The following is a 20,508-nucleotide window of genomic DNA, read 5'->3' on the forward strand; positions in this document are numbered from 1 at the left end:
TACATATAAGCAAATCACTCACTTGGAGATATTGGAGGTGTGTGACGAGGTGTGAATCCTCATGTTCTCCTGTTAATGCTGCTATTCACACGTTTATAAAAGTAACCCATTGTCATTAAAAAAAAAAAAAAAAAACAATAGTTTATTGATTAGGTGTCAAACAAGTTTTTACCCGTGACTATATTTGTCAATATCTTGAGAACAAATTGTGTAAACTCAGTAATGTAATATTGGCCAATATTTATTAAAGAGAGAAACGTTCAAATGGAATTTTCCTTGCATTTATTTTTTACACCACTTCAGTGAATTTCACACAGAATGTGCTGAACCTCTTTGAAGCCCCTTGAATTTGAATTTGCTCTGGTGATTTACGGTGCCAGCGAGCAGTGGCGGCACGCTCTGTTAAATGCTTACTGCCAAATATTAGCATTTTCAAATTAAAAACTAAAGTGCTGAGTAATGTTAACAAGAGTCTCCCAGTGTGTGATCCTCACAGAGCTCGTCTGATTATGTTTTATTCCTTTTTTCATGTCCAACGTACTGCAATATATGAATAAAGTTCGGTATCTAACCGCCTACCACAAGTGTGGTCTTTTATAAGTACTGAAATACTGGATACTTGAGTAAAACTATAAGCATTTTACCAGAAAATGACTTTGGTAGAAGTTGGTGTTTATACACTCTTAGAAATAAGGGTTCCAAAAGTTTCCTTCTACAAGGGTTGGGGTTCTACCTGGAACCATTTGCTTCTGAAAAACCCTTTCCCAGAGAAAGGGTTTTTCAAGGGTTCTTGGTAACACTATTGGGTCCAGTAAGAGCCATTTTGATCTAGAACCCTTAAAAAGATTAATTTAAAAGGGTTTTAAAAGGGTTCTTGGTGGAACCCTCCAAAAGGTTTCCATGTGGAACCTTTATAAAAAAAAAAAAAGGTTCTACCTGGAGCCAAAAAGGGTTCTCCTATGAGGACAAGCCGAAGAATCTTAAGCACTTATATTTCTAAGAGTAGTAGTATTACGTAAGTAAAAGTCTTAAAGTATATGATATTTACTATACTTTAGGATATGAAAAGTAATTTTATGATATAAAAGGTACTTAGGTTTTGAAGTAAAAGTCTGTGGGTTCAAATCCTGGACTCAGCTCATCTATGTGTCCATGAGCAAGACACTTAACCCCATGTTGAGATGTGCAAATGGGTAAAAACTCCAGAAAGGCTCTATATAAATAGAGAGCTTTACTAACAAAGATACTTAGAGGAAATGTAGTGTAGTAAAAGTAAATGTTGCGAGAAATATAAATAACAAAGTAAAGTACAGATACGTGAATTTTGTACTTGAGTACGTTAACGCAGTATTTGTCTACAGAGAAGAAACCGTCATCTTGTGTGGATTATTTCAGGTTCTACATCATCGACGGGAATGTACAGAACAAATGCATGCTACGTGCTAACATTTTAGCATTCTTTAGAAGGACGCTGCACACAGAGTAATGTCATGGTAGAACTCTGTCAAAGATTATCACCATCACTTTTTGCAAGTTCAAACATGAACCTTCAAAACCTGTTCATTTTCAAAATATACAGCCTAAAAGTGCACAGGCCGTCTGGTGTAATTGCCACACGGTCCAGCAGGAGGCACTGTGAGCAAAGTTTGGCCTTAAATCCACTTTGAAAGCCTTGGTCCATCATTGTCCTGTGAAGATGGAGGACGCGACACCAGAGCATCTGAAAATAATGTTTGGAAGTATTTCAGGGTTCTACGTCGTAGACAGGAAAGTAAAGAACAAATCTACGCGCTAACATGTTAGCTTTCTTTAGAAGGACGCTGCACACAGAGTAATGTCATGGTAGAACTCTGTCAAAGATTAAAGCATCACTTTTTGCAAGTTCAAACATGAACCTTCGAAATATACAGCCTAAAAGTGCATCAGACCATCTGGTGTAATTACCACATGGTCCAGCAGGAGGCACTGTGAGCAACATTTGGACAAAAATTCACTATCAAAGCCTTCTTGGTCCAACATTTCGCTGTGAAAATTGAGGACACAGGATAAATGTTGGTATAGTAGTTTGGTGTAATAACAATAAATGTTCCTGTTTTATGTTCGGTGAGGACTTTCTTGATATCATGTGATTGAACTGTCCCCCGTTGACTGACAGTGCCCAAGGTCCAATTCCGTGCGCCGCTTTACTCTGGAGAGGAGAGTGACGGACAGATCAGCGCCGCGGTTTCCCGCAGCGGCGACATCAGGCACAAATCCACCGTGCGCTGTTTTACCCGTCAGGGCTCGGCGCAGGTCGCCGCTGACTTTGACGAACGGCCCAACACAGACACATCTATCATCACTTTCTTGCCAGGTACGTCAGTTATCACCCATGCACATCACACATTTCATCTCTGTCTTCTTCTCTTCTTCTTCTTTTTTTTTTAACAGTATCTTGTCTTGAGAGTTGACACCCTTTTAATTAACGAAACAGCTCCTCCAGGAGTTTTCAGGGGGGTTTTTTTTCTCACACCTTACCTACTGAGCTGGCATTTTATTACGTTTTTTTTTTCATTAGATTCATTTTGACAGCTGAGCAAATAGGGAAATAGCTATTCCAATAAAAAAAAGTTTTTACTGTAATTGAACTCCAGGTGAAGTGGAGAAGCCTTGCATTGTGTCACTCGTGGATGACACGCTCTACGAAGAAGGAGAAGAGCTGCGGTTGGTCTTGAGCAACCCGATGAGCGACTCACCGTTTGGGGCATCAGTGGGAGCTCTGAATGAGACAGTGGTGAAAATCAAGGACACAGCTGACAGTAAGTGAAGTGGAAAAGGGCGCGCAGTGGTGGAGGGGAGTCTGAAATGACATTTATGGTCACGATCAATGAAACGTACCATGACTGCAGTCATCGTTTGGTTAAAGTTGTTTTGTTTTCCACGCAATTGTCAGCATTTAATTGCAACCACATCCCGATCTTTCCAGAGCCGATCATTCGTTTTTCGGGAAACAAGTTCAGCGTCAGTGAACCCAAAGAGGTCGGCGCTGTGGCGACTGTGAGGATTCCCGTGGTGCGAGTGGGTGACGCATCGAAAGTGTCGCTGGTTCGCGTTCACACCAAGGACGGGTCGGCCGTCTCAGGAGAGGATTACTACCCTGTGTCTCAAGGTAAGAATTATAAAGAAATAACCAGTGTGACATGGTGAAAGGCACAGTATATGCAGTATACTGTAGGGGTGTCGATTAGCATTAAAAAGGCCTTGTAAGTAGGACAGGAACAGCCAAGGCCGGCCCAAGGCATAAGTGAACTAAGCCGCTGCTTAGGGCCACATGACCACTAGAGGGCCCCCAAGAGCAATTAACTTTAAAAAAAAAAGAAAAAAAACAGTTTGGATTGCTGTAGTTTATTTAGAATTTTTCTGCCCATTTTTACCAAAGCTTTTTCACAGTTTTTACGTAGTTGTCAGATGTGATTATTTAACTTTATATTTTATTTATAAACCATTTTTATTACCTTGTTCCGAGTGCCTCTGTTGATTTACATTATTGTTTAAAGGTGCATTATGTAATAAATCTAAAGCAACTGGCCATAAAATCCTCCTAATATGTCACAGAGACTCAGGAATAATGTTCATATAACAAACTGAACTCACCAACAACAACAGTACAGACAAAATATTTGCATATTTCTTTTTTTTTTTGCAGACTGCAAATCATGTTTATGTTTTGAAATCATGTTTTGGCATGTGGCGCCACCTACCACTGTCTACCAATCATTGCAGTACGTAGAGTCTCAGCTGCCGAGGAACCACGGGTTGCCAGTTACGTCAGAAAACGAAAGCTAAAATTTTGAATGTAGTAACCGTTTTTGGCCACATTCTTACATATGGCACCTTTAAGTATTTGTTTGATATTTATTTGTTTATTTTATTTAATGCTGTGGTTTTTTACATATAAAAGTCAAATCTTTGTATTACAGGAGTGTATTTTGAATCCCCCCCAAAGATTGTGCACATTTTTAGATTTTCAGACCTTAATATCTTAAGTTTGCAAGGTAACAGAGGGCCCCAAAATCTAATTTTGCTTAGGGCCCCATGGAGCCTTGGGCCGGCCCTGGGAACAGCACTTAGCCACCAGGGGGTGTTTCCGCCCCCATTCAAACTTATTTGAATGGAAGTCTGTGGGACACACGAGTCAAATCCTGAATCTCAAGAATTAAACTGGAGTTTGTTCTCAGACAATCTTTCCGTCCTTTATACAACCTTGACTTTTGATAATCTCACTGGTTCCCGTTTAAAAAACGTCTAGCTTCACGTCTTTCCTTCGCAGACGTCCTGATCCTTTTCACCTGACGGATTTGTAGCAGCCGAGACGACACGTTTTGTCAAGTGTGAAACAACGCTTCGTATATTCGTTTTAATGAAAGTGGGCATATCGATTTATTTGGGCAAGGGTCGTTGATTTCTAATTTCATCCTAAATGTGGCGACAGTTATTTCTTCAACAGTCCAGTGGAGGGTCACGTCATTTTTTTATTATATTTAATCCCAGCATTTTTCATGCCCCGTCAGCAGTAGTGAAGTCTTTCCTCACTGAACCTTTCTTAGTTTAATCAAGGCTTGAAATATTTATGCGATTCAATTCAAATCACACCTGCGTTGCCCGCTGTTCAAATAGCGCAAATCCCCGAGCGGCTCTGAATCATTTGAGGTTAAATGTCTCATTTTGGACAGTATTTTCTCAGTGAAGCATTATTTCTCATGTAAAGCTCTATTATTTGCACTTGTGTGTGTGTGTGTGTGTGTGTCCAGACATTGAGTTCAAAGAGGGTGACAAGGAGCACGTGGTGGAGGTGGAGGTGCTGTTTGACGGCGTCCGAGAAATGAGGGAGGCCTTCACTCTTCACCTGAAGCCGGATGAAAACATGGTGGCGGAAACTCAGGTCAGGAATGATCGCACAAAAATCCAAACAGAACTGTTTTTTTTGTTGTTGTCGTTGTTGTTGTTTTGATAAACAAATGACGAGACAGAAAACATCGGGGTTTATCGGGGTCAGTCCCACTGAAAGCAGGGATCTCTTTTACAAGGTTATTCCTGCCCAGACAACAACAGCACTTTACTGGAGTTGCTGCAGAGTGATGGAAACTTCCCACAATAAATAATAGATCATCCAAGAAACAGAAAGCAGAATAGGAAGCAGAAGAAAAGATGAAGCATGTTGGTGTGTATCGGTCGCATAAGCCTCTGTTTTTCCCCTCAAACAGATGACTAAAGTCATCGTTTACATCGAGGAGACCAACAGCATGGCGGATGTCACCTTCCCCTCGTTGCCTCACGTGGTGTCTCTCCTCCATTATGACGTCGTCGCCCGAACGCCGGACAACCTCCGCCCACCAGCTGGCTACCCCGTCATCTGTGTCACAGTGAGTCAAAGTGACAAACTGTATTCGGGGACACAAACGGCTCGGAAAACACGAACCGTACACATCAATTCATCTTTGTCTGGAGCGTTTGTGTGTATACAGCAGCAGCGCAGGGGGAGGCGGGGACATCAGACTCCTTTAAAATGTGTTTTCTGAGCAGGAGTGTTCTTGGTGTGTTCACTTACTCATTCTCTCTCGATATAGATAAGAAATCACGTCACGTGCAGCACGGTAATGTCACCAGGCGACACACGATCTGTTTACGTTCAAAAGTTACACACTACAGTTTTGATTTAAAGTGGCGAAATCCGTGTATAGACTGTAAATTTGGAGCATAATCTGTGATCGCAACATGGTAATGAGATCTATTTCAGACTCCTGATATTGGAGGGCGCATTGTAAACCCTGAGGATCCATACTTTTCTTGAGCCAAAGTTAAAATGTCCTTCCAGGGTCTGTCCTTAAAAGGCACACGACACAGTTTAGTAGGCCAGTGACTCTGTGCTCTTATACACAGGAGATCCCCTCCACTCTTGACTACTGGCTCTTAAATGGATTTTCCTGGTTATTTGCCTCTTCGGTGTGACTGGAGCCCCTGTGTGTTTGTTTCCCTGTGTTGTGGGCAAAAAGACAACATGTATAAAAGGACATCGGAACGCTTTTGGCTCCATCCCATGTTTTTTTTATTTCCAATTATATGCATTTTAAAAAAAAAGAAAATTTTCTTGGCAAAAGTCGCTCATTTGTATTCGGTTCCTGCCGTATCTCCCCCATCTCTCTGCTGCCCCTGCACACTCGCCCAATCCATTTTCCTTATCCTCCCTCCAGGCTTGCAACACTAAATACCCAGACTACGACAAGACGGGTTCTATCTGTGTCAGCGAACAAATCAACAACACGCTGACCCGCTACCGCTGGCTCATCAGCGCTCCAGCTGGCCCCGATGGCGTCACCAGTCCCATGAGGGAGGTGGACTTCGACACCTTCTTCACCTCCTCCAAGATGATCACACTGGACTCGGTCTACTTCCAGGCAGGCTCCAGGGTGCAGTGCGCTGCCAGAGCTGTTAATTCTAACGGGGATGAAGGTTTAGAGCTCAGCAGCCCTATTGTCACCATCAACCAGGAGGAAGGTGAGGACACCTTGCTTGAAAGCTCCATTTAAACGAGTGATATCTACTTAAACCTTCAGAGTGTAAACTTTGGGTGAAATAGTGTTTTGATTTGGCAGAAATTGGAAGTTTGAGGTTTAATTAGATATATCACTAAGCGTACAATCACTTGATTGTATGTGTTGATGTTGTTTCGTTCCCCCCAGAATGAGCCTTTTTTTTTTTTGTAAATAATCATAATAATGTCAGGAGGTGGTTCAGCTTAACAGAGGTCGTCGAGTAGTGCTTACATATTGACTTATTTCATAAATGAATGATGTATAAAGATGGAGATGTATAAAGGTCTTCCACAAAAACAACAGAAAACACTTCAATATATTATAAACACGCTTCAATATTTGATCTATTATCAACAAAAATGGCTGCATTCACAATGTTTTTATATATATGTACATGTATATATATATTGCTACAAAAATTGCCCTTTATATAGAAATAAAATTAATTATTTATTTTATAGATATAAAACTGTCACGATTAACATTATTTTATATAACATGATTATTATGTATAAATATTAAAAAATATTATTGCTATATACTGTATATATATATATGTATACATTTTATTGATATATGTATATATAGATATATGTATATGTATACATATATATTGCTATATTTTATATATTACTATATATAGAGAGAGAAATCAAATGAGTTCTTTATTTTATATATATAAAATGGACACGATTAACATTATTATATATAACATGATTATTATTATTATTTTATATATACATTTTATTGATTGATATATATATCGATATATATGTATACTGCTATGAAGTAAAATTCATTATTTATTTCATAGGTATAACACTGTCACGATTAACATGATTATATATAACATAATTTTATATATATATGTATATATATATATATATATATATATATATATATATATGTATATATATATATGTATATATATATATATATATATATATATATATATATATATATATATGTATATGTATATATACTTTTTATTGATATATATATATACATATATATATGTATATATATATATTCAGTTATATTCAGCTATATATTTAATTTATACACCGTTATTTAATTTCTTCCTGGTAAAACATCATCATATGCTGAGGATTTTAAAGGTTTATCTGCAAAATAGTCATATATAATAGTGTCAAATAAATATAGCAGAATTTAAAAGTGCAGCATTTCACTCTGAAACACAGAAGTAAAATATCTTTGTACGGAAGCGCAGTTGTTGAGTTCAGTGGCCTAAACTGTCTTTATAGATTATTAGAAGATAAACACAGTGTACTGTACAGTAGAATAAACAGAGAAACTCTTACAGTAGCCCGAAATAAAGCATTCTTGTTTGCTCTTTCAAGCAAGAAGGGTCAGAGCGCTCTCTCTCCTCTCAGACATTTCAGTTGCCATGTTACTTTTACTGAAAGCAAGAATGTTCGCAAGATATTCTTAGAAATATGGAAATCACAACCTGACTCACTAATAGATCAGGCAGGTTGGAAGACAGTGTTTTAACAGATATACTTCAGTAAGTGCTTATCTGTAGTATCCAGCCTTGGATTCTCTCACCTCTCGTCTCTTCGGTCACATGAAGGTATGTGCCAACCGCGCAAGATGGGGACAGTTGGCGCCGAGCCGTTCTCCGCCAAGCTACGCTACACCGGCACGGACGACCCCAAACACCCCAACCTCATCAAAGTGACCGTCACCATGCCTCACATCGATGGTAGGTCAGAGCTGGAGGCAGGGCTTGTACCGCGGATGAAGTGAAATAAAGTGTGCGTGCGATATTCACATTTTGGAAAACCTCAGGAGCAAAGCAGCCAGAATATTGATCTCAAATGTTTTGTATCGAACCTCACTGTAGGAGCCCTCCGGCGCGCTCACTGTACTTAATATTCCCTTCATGATTTTTAATCAGTTTCCTTCTGCCTTGTCTCCTCCAGGTTTCCCTCCTCTTCTTTTCCTCTAGCTCCCCTGCTTCACTTTGCATCCCTCTTCCCCCTCATCGCTGAACTATCTCTTTCCTCTAAGTTCCCGAAATTATCATTTTGTTTATCAAAAATACTTCCAGGCACTTGGGATCACATCAAGCCTTTTTTTTTTTGTCTTGCAGGCATGCTCCCGGTCATCTCCACTCGCCCCCTCACCAACTTTGACCTCACTCTCAGCCCTGACGGAACGCGGGTGGGAAACCACCGATGCTCCAACTTGCTGGACTACAACGAGGTCACCACGGGCCACAGCTTCATCACCGCGTTGACGCGCAGCCCCGAGAGCATGGGAGACGCCGCGCCGTATCAGTTCAGCGGCTCTCTGCGGGGGAACGGCACGCTGCGCTTCTACAGAAACCTCAACCTGGAGGCCTGCCTGTGGGAGTTCAACAGCTACTACCACATGTCCGAGCTGCTCACGGACTGCGGAGGCACCATAGGCAGTGATGGACAGGTGTGTGTCTGGATTTATGTGCGCTTATGGGTGTATTCTGTCCACAACACATACAGTAGATGCTGGGGTTTGAGTCTACTCAGCTGTCAGTATGTATTGTATTGTATGTGTTCTTGTATGGGTTTCTTTGTGAGGACGAGAAAACATAAACCTAATGGAATGAGGACTTTTTGGCTGATCAGGGTTAAGACTTGGTGTTAGGGTTAAGCCCAATGTATACTCCTGCGTCAACTGCTCTACGTAAGTTACGGAGACCCCTCTACGTCGTCGGAGAGCCTCGCCGTCGTCTCCGGCTGCACGAAATGTTTTTTTTAAGTGTCCGTCACTCCGTCAAGGGACAAAGGAGACGGGACAGGCTGAGATAACGCTGCTCTGTGCCGGCCACTGTGCGCACCGAGCGTCCACAGAGGAGGAGCTGATCGCCGCCGACAACGTCGCTGCCAAACTATAAATACGTCATATCTTAACGGTGCACTTTGTAATAAATCTAAAGCAACTGGTCATAAAATCCTCCTAATATGTCACAGAGACTCAGGAATAATGTTCATATAACTAACTGAACTCACCAACAACAGTACAGCCAAAATATTTGCATTAAAAAAAAAAATTTGCAGACTGCAAATCATGTTTATGTTTTGAAATCATGTTTTGGCATGTGGCGCCACCTACTGCTGTCTACCAATCATTGCAGTCAGTAGAGTTTCAGCTGCTGAGCAACCACGGGTTGCATCAGAAAACGAAAACCAAAAGACCTCGGTATTTTGAATTTGAATGTAGTAACTGTTTTTGGCCACATTCTAGCATATGGCACCTTTAATACACAAACCACATTTTTTAGACTCTAAATGGCTAATTTCTCGACTCAAATGGTCTTAAAACTATGCTCCGGGACAGAAAAATATTTATTTCAGGTGAGAAACGGCCACTGTTTCAATGTTATTCCGCTGCAACAACAACAACAACAACAACAGTCTTTCTCTCTCGGACGCCATTGCTCACTGTAGCCAGAAGCACAACAACCTTGCATAGCGACCCCTACTGATCGGGGGGGAATTGCAGTGCGTATCCGGCACCACGACGGAGAACTATGAAGGCTAGAGGGGTCTCCGTGGTTACGCAGTTGTAGAAGTATAATGTGGCCTTTAGGGTAAGGCATTTAATTGTGATGGTTAAGGTTTGGGTAAGGAGCTAGGGAATGCAAATGCTGTGCAAACGTGTGTGTGCGTGTGCGTGTGTGTTTGTTACCACCTTTTCTGGTTGGTTACATTTAGAGCTAAGATTTGAGTCGGTTAGATAGGGGGAAAAGGCTTTAATTCAGCTCTCCAAATGAATAGAAGTCATTGCAAGTCCTTAAAAGGACATGTGTGTGTGTTTAGCTCTGTATCCCACCATGTGATTGACAGTTCATATTGTGCATGTGCTCATAGGTGCGCTCAAACAAAGGGCTGCCAGCCTGCCACTCACCGCCCTAATCCTCGCACCACAGCTCTCAACATGGGGCAGAAAAGTGTAGAAATGTTTAAAGTAGAAAGAAATTGTTAAAGGGAAAAAAAAAACAGGCACTTATTTGAATTTGTTTCTGGAGCGCTCCAACATGCTCGTGAGGTCAAGGGCGCACTTATGACTTAGATTATATCAGGCAGCTTTGCTCGGTTTTTCATTTACCAGCTGGCCGGTTTGACAGTGGTGTCTCAGCGGATGTCAGACAATTTCTGTTATTGTCAGCTGTTAGTGTGTCGCTAACAAACTTCCAATTGTTGTTTTTTTTTTTTTTTGCTGCTGCTGCTATTGTTGCAGCCTATTGTCGTTGCATCATTGCAGCAGATGTTGCAACTGTTTTTTTTGTTCCTGTTGTTGTGTAGTGTAGAGTTGCAGTGTTTCTTGTTGTTGTTGTGCATCAGGAAACAGAGCCCTGCTCCCTCGCTCGTGCCCTGCTGCTCTTTTGTGTTGCTTCGGGCCTTTGATCTGTGGGCTTCTTGTTGCTGATCAGATTCCAGTGTGTGTGTGTGTGTGTGTGGGCGAGAGAGGGAGACGTCGGCAGGGAGAACAAATAAGAAATTAATTTACTTGTCCTCAGTCACAGCGAGAAGTGCTTGCATTCATAGTTACCCACGGTGCCCGTCATCCACAACACATCAAGTTCACCTCATTAAGGGCCATCACTGTCACTCGGGCTACAAAAGCCTGCAGCTCCACAAGTCAACAAACACAGGTCCTGTTGGATAATTCATTTACACATCCACCTTTAACTCGTTTACTTTTTGACAATATGCTTTTCATTATATGGAGCCTGATTAGGTGAACATACACAAACCGCCCATCTGGTTCCAATCCCAGCGACACCCACCAGCCACTTTATTAGGTACATCTGTTTCATGTGCTTGTTAATGACGACTAAAATGTATGTGACGTTGATTGTGACGTAGTTGTTGTTTCCAAATGTGACAGTTTGAGTATTTGTTCATCTCCTCGGACAGGAGTCTGCAACCTTTAGGATGAAAAGAGCCATTTTTGCCCCCTCTTCACCCAAATGTAATTAATCTAGAGCCACAAAACATGCATTTATGAAATGTAAGAACTGCAAAAAGAAAACTGTTGACATTTCATTGCTGTTTATGCCCAACCTCTTATAAAGTGGAGTAAAAAAAATAATAACAAAATCATGTAGACCGAGTCCTTCCACTGTTTGTGGCACATTAATGAAATTAGAAAATTAAAGCTCGCATAGAACGGAAGTTCCAATTAGCGCTGTTTTATTTTTGGTGTGTATCTGCGTCATTACCTCGTTGATGAAGCCCTGAAGGTTCAGAACAAACAGTTCAGCCACTGCTTGAGAACGCTGTGTTGTATTGTGATCTCGGGCTCTGTGAGATCTCTGAAAAAAAAACCATTCTGGTTGCGTAAACCAGCAGTTCTCCAGAACAGCAGATCCTCCTGCTCCGGGAACTAATCTGGTTGCGTACATTGTACCGCAGAAGAAGAAGAACATCCATTGTGGAGGTGTCTTCTGACTCTGGGTCCGACTCCGGGTCAAAGTCATAAAAGGGACTGCGGAGGGGAGTCGTGACGAAGCCATTTTTAAACACTGTTAAAACAATGTTTTGATAATGAGTAGCAGTGCATCCACCGTTCCAGAAGGGGGAGCTGCGCTACTGAGAGCTGGCGTGCCGATTACGTCACTTTCAGGTATTGGCCAATCACAAGACAGTTTGGAAAGCTCTCGCTGGCTGGCCAATCACAACATAGTCTGTCTTCTGGGGGTGAGATTTGTGTCTGAAAAAGCGCGGCTGACGAGAGCTTCAGTGAGGAGAGATTTCTATCGGCTCATTTACAGCAACTAGGAGGTTTTTGACCATAAAAACAAGTTAATGTATGTAAGTAGACCTCCATAACTCACATATATGTGCGATAGGACCACTCTATGTGAGCTTTAAATATAGAAATATTTGGATAGTTCATGCTTGAAAGGACTCATTTAAGTGTCGGGAATGGCTTCCCATATATTTCACACACAAGCATTTTGACACACAACAATTTCAAATGCATGTTTACAGAGAGGAGGAAGTATCTGGACAAAAATGTCTTGTTGATGCCGAAGGTCAGAGGAAAATAGCTTGTAGACTGTAGATACACTGCAGAAAACACCACACCTGCCACTTTATAAGGTGTCCTATTTAATTGATAAAGTTAACAAGTGCTTCCCTTCCTTAATTTGAAATGTAAAGATAGTTTGGGACCAGTTTGTTTTTCTGTTATTTTTACAAGATTGTTGAAATCAAACAGTGACTTTAAAAAAAACAGTTTTAAAAAAGAAACCCTATGGGCTGAGTTAATTTGTCTCCTCTTATACAGTCATTTATTCTTCTAATTTGCCTCCTGATTTGCTAATTTCACAATTTTCCTCTGCTGAGACTTGCGGTGCACCGAGCAGATAATAAATCACAGGTCTTTGGTGGAAAACGTCTCCGTGCGCACAGATATTATACCTGACTCATTCATTTACGCTGTGTTGTTTCCTAAGATTGGATGTTACCGTATTTGTATTCAAACGATGGAGAGTAATTGGAGAAGGCAGAAAGATAAAGAGATTAGACATCGTGTTCCTTGCCGAAGAATATTTTCATCTCAATAGCTTTTTCATGCTTTCGCTTGCCACTTAATCTCATGCCCAGTTCTTCAGTTCTGATAATTGTCTTTGCAAATCAACACATTCAGTTTCAGTCTTTGTCAGACAAACTCTTTGTCTAACTTATGTGGCAAGTTTTGTGGTTTCGAGTCACAAATGATGTTGAAATAATGTTGGTGAACAGAGACACCTAGTGGCTCGTTTATGTAAACACAGCTAAAGGTTGAGGATTTTTTTTTTATTCACGAGACAAAATGTTGAACCGAATTGCAACCCAGCTTTGTCTGTCGGCTTTATTTAACAAAACACTTATCATCAGATTATATTTATTTTCAATTATTCAGCTGCACCACAACATGAATTATTATTTTATTTTTTTGTGGAAAACCTTAAAAAATAATATAACTGAAAAATTGCATGTCCACATCCAAAGAAATGCTGATAGACAATACATGATGCTGAAACATGTGTTTATATGTGTATATATATATATGTATGTATGTATGTATATATACGTATGTATATATACGTATGTATGTGTGTGCGTATATGTATATATACATATATGTGTATATATATGTATATATATACGTATATACATATAGGTATATGTGTGTGTGTGTATATGTATAAATACACACACACATATATATGTATATATATATACATATATATACATACATGTATATATGTATATATATACACATATATATATACATATGTATATATGTGTGTGTGTATATGTATATATACATATATGTATGTATATGTGTGTGTGTGTGTGTGTGTATATTACCACACCATATACCGTATATATGTATATATGTATGTATATATATATATGTATATGTGTGTGTGTATATATATATATATATAATATATTACTGCACCATGTACTGTATGTATGTATATATAGATATATGTATATATCTATATATATTTACATATAAATATATATTTACATATAAATATATATAGATATATGGTTTTAATAGAAATAATGTTTTTTTTTAGCACACTTTCGCTGTATTTCTCATGTTTATGAGAAGAAAAAACGTAAAAGCTCATCTAAATCAGGACTAATTCCACGGAAAAGAATCATGCACGCCCACATTGCTGCCCACTGTTGTTCCTTGAGTACAAAATGGAGATTATTTTGACACTGAGTAGGAGTGAAAGAGTTCAAGCACTTCGTGGAGGAGAATGTTGACCTCGTCTTTTACGTCTTCTCGTTTCTTATTATAGCTGATGGAATAAACGGATATACACACAATTGTTTTTTTTATACCTGCAGCCATGATATCAAGTAAACGTGATGATGAATATTACTCAGTATGAACATTATGAGGTTAAATGTGATATTTTGAACTCACTCTCCTCACAGGTGCTGAACCTGGTGCAGTCCTACGTGACGCTGCGTGTCCCCCTGTACGTGTCCTACGTTTTCCACTCGCCTGTGGGAAACGGTGGCTGGCAGCACTTTGACCTCCAGTCCGAGCTGCGTCTCACTTTTGTGTACGACACGGCCATTCTCTGGAAGGACGGCATTGGCAGCCCCCCGCAGGCTGAACTCCAGGGTGCGTGCAGGCAAAATACGATACAATACAATCCACGCAGATTAAGACTTTTTTTTTCTTTTTAAACCCAGTGTGTTTCTTTTTCAGGAGCTTTGTACCCGACCAGCATGCGTATCAACGAACAGGGACGTTTGGTGGTAAACTTCCGCAGCAAGGCTCGTTTCCGCGGTCTGTTTGTGGCGTCTCATTTCGGAAATGTGATAAAAAGAGCTGGTGAGACCAGTGATCAGTATTTGGTTCAAGCTGGACTATGCCATTTAATTGGACTTTATTTATTAGTAGTCTGTTATCATGAATCTAATCTCAACATCTGTCACCAGCAACCTCCATGTCATCCATGGTGATGAGCGTCGATCACCCTGGCCTGACCTTTAACCTCACCTTGGTGCGGAGTGAGCCCACCTACAACCAGCCCGTCCAGCAGTGGACGTTCACCTCGGACTTCGCTGTAAGTACAGCCTCGTTCGATATTTTCGCACGCTGAAAGAAAAAAAAAATTGTCTGACGGGCGTTCCTCCGTACAGGTGAGGGACTATTCAGGGACGTACACAGTGAAGCTGATCCCTTGTACAACAGCTCAGAATATGGACTACACACTTCCACCTGTTTGCAGCCCGAGAGAACCAGTCACCTTTGACCTGGACATCAGATTCCAGCAGGTAGGATGGTCTTTATTTGTGTCATTTTCAAAATAAGAGTATTTTGAACATACACCTACTGTTTTTACTCTCCTCATTATGCACTTCTGTTTTTAGGTGAGCGACCCAGTCGCGGTAGAGTTCAGTTTGAACACTCAGATGTTCTTGTTGTCCAAGAGGAATCTCTGGCTGTCTGATGGCTCCATGGGTTTTGGTCAGGAGAGCGACGTGGCCTTTTCTGAGGGTAAACATCTCCTCACCAAGCATGTCTTATTTCTGTGATGATGATCTAAAGGTTTTATTTTCTATATATTATTTTTACCAAACTGCATTTATTTCTGCAATCTCCCTTCCATTGAAGCATAATCTGTGCATTTTATTATCAAGGTGTCAAACTGGGTTTTTGCCTTGGAAGTGTTAATGTTTACTACTCTCCACTAGATGGCACTGTCACAATCCCCCCTCCCTCGTATTGATGTATCCCAGGCTGTAATAATTCAACACAAAATATTAGACTTTGCATGTAGTGCGTCCTTTTCTCATTGTCCTCATAAATGTGACTCTTTCTCTGTTTTAGGTGATACCATATATGGGCGTGTGATGGTGGACCCTGTGCAGAATCTGGGAGACTCGTTCTTCTGCAGCATCGAGAAAGTGTTCCTCTGCACCGGTGCTGACGGATATGTGCCGAAGTACAATCCAACCAAGTTTGAATTCGGCTGCCTGGCTGATTCTCCGTCGCTGCTTTATAGATTCAAGATTATTGTGAGTATATTCATTTTTTTTTTTTATTTCCTAGTTGTAGCCTCAAGCTTTTTCCCCACTCATGAATCAAACTTGCATCATCAGGACAAGGCTCAGCCGGAGACTCAGGCGCGTGTGTTTGGTGACGTTGGTTTTAATGCCGTGCTGGCAGTGGACGATGCTTCCGCTCTGTCCCTCGTCAGACAGCCAGGATCCGATGGCTTCAGACTGGACTCTACAGCCATGTTCCAGGTATTCAGTCTTTTGCAGTTCTAAAACCTCTAATATACAGAAAATAAAAGTCTTATTCGGCAGTTTAGCATCAGCAGCTCCTAACATGAAAATGACTGTGAATGATTCATTTTAAAAGATGTCCTCTGTTTGGACTCAAACACTTCAGGCTGCTGAATAATATTGTGTTTTTCCTCAGGTTGCTGCGGGTCGCGAGTGGTTTATTCACACTATTTACACAGTCCGCTCCAAGGAGAATGCTCACAGAGGCATTGGAAAGCGCAGCCTCGAGTACCACTCCTTTGCTTCCACAAGTAGCGATCTCACACTGACGCCGTCAGGCCAACGCTCCAGGAGGTCGGCCGGTGACGGAGTTCCAGAATTTGCCGAGGAGATCGGCGCGGACAACAGCCGAGGTACCAACATCATGCACATTGCTTTGGACCGCACCAAGCGGCAGGCGGCGGGGTCCAATCAGGTGTTCGCAGACGGGCTGGGACCGAGTGACCTGAAAGCAGAGGAGGAAGAGGAGGGTGTGGTGACCGTGGTGGGGTCACTGGTGGGGCTGCTGCTGACTGTCCTCGTCATCGTCACCATCGTTCTGGTGCTGAGATCCAGGCAGAAGGACGTTAAAGAAGGATGGAGGGAGGGGATGCAGGAGGTGGTGAAGGGTTCGGTCAGTACGGAGCCCATGTTGGTGGTGAGGATGCAAGACTGCCACAACAGCTCAGAGGTCTGAGCATATGGATGGACAGATGGACAAAGGGATGAGGGAGCTTTTATAACACTTTGGATTTTCTTTTTTAACCAATATAAAATTACTTTCACAACACCAAAAATCGGAGACCGATCATATGCATTATTTGGGTTTGTGTGCCTGTAAGTGGGGGGGGGGGGGGTTTCTACCTTCTGGCATCCATTATGCACCTTGCTCACTGCAACACAAAACGGCACAGAAAACAATGTTTCGCACTGTCCTTGTTCACTCAACATTCCACCACAGGAAGCATGGCATGTCCGTTCTCTCTCGCTGGCTCTGTGGTGTTTAAGTGCCTGACGACGCCACAGAGCAGCAAGTGTCTCACAGAGATTTAACGCTGCCACGAGATGTGAGTGTGCATACTGAAAGCAAAGTCCTAACAAATAAATAACTCGGTCAGTGAAGACTTCAGTGAAGGTTGGTACGTCTGTGCAGTTCTGTCAAGAATGTTCCCACAGTTTGGAAAAAAGAGAAACTGGAATTCCGCACACGGTGTTGTGTTGCATTTGAACGTCGCCGATAGTTGCAACGTGGATGCAAACGTGCAATTGAAACATGACGCAATACAACAATCACCCTCAGCTGTTCGCAAATCCATCCTTGCATTCCCAAAAGCTGGGACTGATTGCTACTGTTTCACTCCAGAACATTTAAAACCATATAGCATGGGTTGTGTTATGTTCATTCTGGGCTTGAATGTGCATCTTGGTCTATTTTCTTTACATGGACGTCTGGAGAAGAAAACTACTGCTATCAGAATTAATGTTTCTTCTTCTTTTTTCATGCGGAATATGATGACACATTTAGTTATTTAAACAGTTTTCCCTTCAGTTGTGAGGGGTTTCTTGCTGCTGCTGTTCCATCCTCGCAGCTTTGTCCCTCTTCTACTTCACGTCACTTACACATAAGGTGTCATAATAACACTTATTAAATCTGTATAAAGACGCTCATCTCAGGAGTTATTTATTTTGCAGAGGATGGACTGTGAATACGTGTGGTGCTGTGAACATGCAAATGCTCTATCCAATGATTTCCTCACATCATGTTCCTGTAAGCTTTATTTCCGTCACTCGTGCTGTGTGGGATTTCACACGTTCTGACTCATGTATGCAAACAAAATAGCTTCTTACGGATCCGTATGTCACTGCAGTACATTTGCTTTCTCATTATTCTTTTGATGTCACTTCTTGTTTTCATGTGCTGTTAAACCTGTGTCTTATTTTCCCCTATGGCTATACAACATGCTCAGATAAGTGTTCCTAAATATTTGTCTTATTATGGTGTGATGGTGTGAGTCATGATTACGTACTTGTTTCCAATATTTATCAGGGTTTTTATGAATCGGTGAGGGATGTAAAGGGGTGTAAGCAGTCTGTGGAAACCCGAATGTGATATTCTTGGCCTTGATGAAATTGGAAATAACATATCTGACATCAAATGCACTTTTTGAGTCACACCCCTCACATGCCAACCAAAGCTATGCAATGTAATGTATAACAGCCGGTTATCCCAATATATGTGACAATTTTAGCACAAAAAGTCAATCTTGATAATTCACTTTGTGTCTTTTTATGAATGGGTTTTTATGTACATGTATTTAAGAATAAATATTGTTGCTTACTGGTAGTAAGTTTTTTCGATTTTATTTGCATTTGTGCCAAGTTAAATGTGCATTATGTAATAAATCTAAAGCAACTGGCCATAAAATCCTCCTAATATGTCACAGAGACTCAGGAATAATGTTCATATAACAAACTGTACTCACCAACAACAGTACAGTCAAAATATTTGCATTAAAAAAAATATTTTGCAAACTGCAAATCATGTTTATGTTTTGAAATCATGTTTTGGCATGTGGCGCCACCTACCGCCGTCTACCAGTCATTGCAGTCAGTAGAGTCTCTGCAGCCGAGCAACCAGAAAACGAAACCTAAAAGACCATAGTATTTTGAATTTGAATGTAGTAACCGTTTTTGGCCACATTCTTACATATGACGTAAATATAGACTTATTACTAACTTATATTATAAAAAGTGAAGAGTCAACTTCTACCAAAGTCATTTTCTGTTTACTCAAGTATTCCTTTTAGGTACTTTATACAAGCCTGGTGACAGCAAACGTGAAAACCCAAAACATTATAAATCAAAGCCATGTCTTTGAAATGGTTACTAGTAATAGCATCAAAAGTACAATAACGGTTTACTGTGGATGATTAAATCAAAATAAATCAAATAAGATGGTAGTGGTTAGTGGTTAACTCTTGCCTTTGCAGCAAGAAGACCCAGGTTGGAACAAGGGCCTTTCTCCTCACTCCTCTGGAGTGTGAACCCGCCTATCGCCCTATGTCAGCTGTGTTTGGCACAGACCCTTCTATGGAGGATAAAGGCAGTAGAAAATGGATGGATGATGCCAACTGCTGCACAAAGAATAAGAAGACTGGCAACTGTTGGAAGATGGAGATGAGAGGAGCTTTGAGCTGTGATGGGGATCTTCAAGTAGTAGATCGGTCGCATCAAGAAATGCTCAAACCCCATGGCAAGGTGCTTTCACTCAGTATTGACTGTCAGAAATTATTATTAGATGAACACTACTACAAAGGAGGAGCTTTGAACTGTATTGAGGAACTTTGAACTATTTTATCTGTAGAAGAGCAGTAATGTTAATACATTTATCAAAGTCATATTCGTAGCAGGAAAAGGTCATTTGTATATGAGCCGAGCATGTTTAACCTTTTGATACACTAATTGTTGAAATTGCTCAAGAAAAGGTAAGGAAGAATACAATATAGTGATAAAAGTAAGATAAATACTGATAAGGAAAGCAGGAAAGGAACGTTGGGAATCGCATCAGTCAGTGTGTTTACATGCACAGTCTAATCCACCTATGCCATAGTCCGGCTAAGATGGGCAATCGGACAACTTTCCATGTCCAAGTTGCCTTGGAGAAAAATTTATCGGAATCAAAATCAACTTTATTGGCACACAAACAAGGAATTCCACTTTTCTCTCGAGTATAAAACAAACCTGCAGGTCTTGGATGGAGGGAAGATCAGCACCAATGATCTTCTCTGCAGGGGTCAGAGGGGACGGGTGGTGGGGGTTGCAGGCAGCCTTTTTGTGGAGGAGAGTGGAGAAGGTGAGCGCTTGAGAGGTGTGAAGTGCTGCTTTTCAAAATCTGCTGAAGAAGTTGTTGAGGTCCTCGGCAAGTCAGGGATTTGGGAGGGGGGTTGTGGGCCCCTGTATTTGGTGCATATTCTGCAGACCTCTCCAAACTGATGCAGGGTCGTAGGCTGAGAAGGTATTATTTTGCTTCTCCCTGTTGCTCCTCGTAGCTACCCTCATCTCCTTGGTCAGTTTGTTTCTAGTCTGCTTGTACAGGGCTCAGTCCCCACTGCTGTATTTAGTGTGAACCA

The 20,508-nt window shown here is 41.0% G+C and overlaps 1 protein-coding gene across 1 annotated transcript in view; it reads left to right on the plus strand.

Annotated features, from left to right (window-relative positions):
• frem2a (FRAS1 related extracellular matrix 2a) overlaps nt 1-17,075 on the plus strand; it is a gene marked incomplete at both ends in the record, with an annotated part of 78,878 nt that extends 61,803 nt beyond the window's left edge. Inside the window, 16 exons of the mRNA XM_083890170.1 lie at nt 2,156-2,353; nt 2,634-2,798; nt 2,966-3,148; nt 4,791-4,921; nt 5,244-5,402; nt 6,231-6,534; nt 8,167-8,298; nt 8,689-9,020; nt 14,531-14,723; nt 14,811-14,936; nt 15,044-15,171; nt 15,248-15,382; nt 15,479-15,605; nt 15,939-16,126; nt 16,211-16,357; nt 16,536-17,075. Of these exons, the coding sequence (XP_083746296.1) occupies nt 2,156-2,353; nt 2,634-2,798; nt 2,966-3,148; nt 4,791-4,921; nt 5,244-5,402; nt 6,231-6,534; nt 8,167-8,298; nt 8,689-9,020; nt 14,531-14,723; nt 14,811-14,936; nt 15,044-15,171; nt 15,248-15,382; nt 15,479-15,605; nt 15,939-16,126; nt 16,211-16,357; nt 16,536-17,075 (3,188 nt within the window). The remainder of the gene's footprint in view (nt 1-2,155; nt 2,354-2,633; nt 2,799-2,965; nt 3,149-4,790; nt 4,922-5,243; nt 5,403-6,230; nt 6,535-8,166; nt 8,299-8,688; nt 9,021-14,530; nt 14,724-14,810; nt 14,937-15,043; nt 15,172-15,247; nt 15,383-15,478; nt 15,606-15,938; nt 16,127-16,210; nt 16,358-16,535) is intronic.
• Between the last annotated feature and the right edge of the window lie 3,433 nt (nt 17,076-20,508).

This window comes from Microchirus variegatus, assembly GCF_963457635.1.
Source record: "Microchirus variegatus genome assembly, chromosome: 5".
NCBI lineage: Eukaryota > Metazoa > Chordata > Actinopteri > Pleuronectiformes > Soleidae > Microchirus > Microchirus variegatus.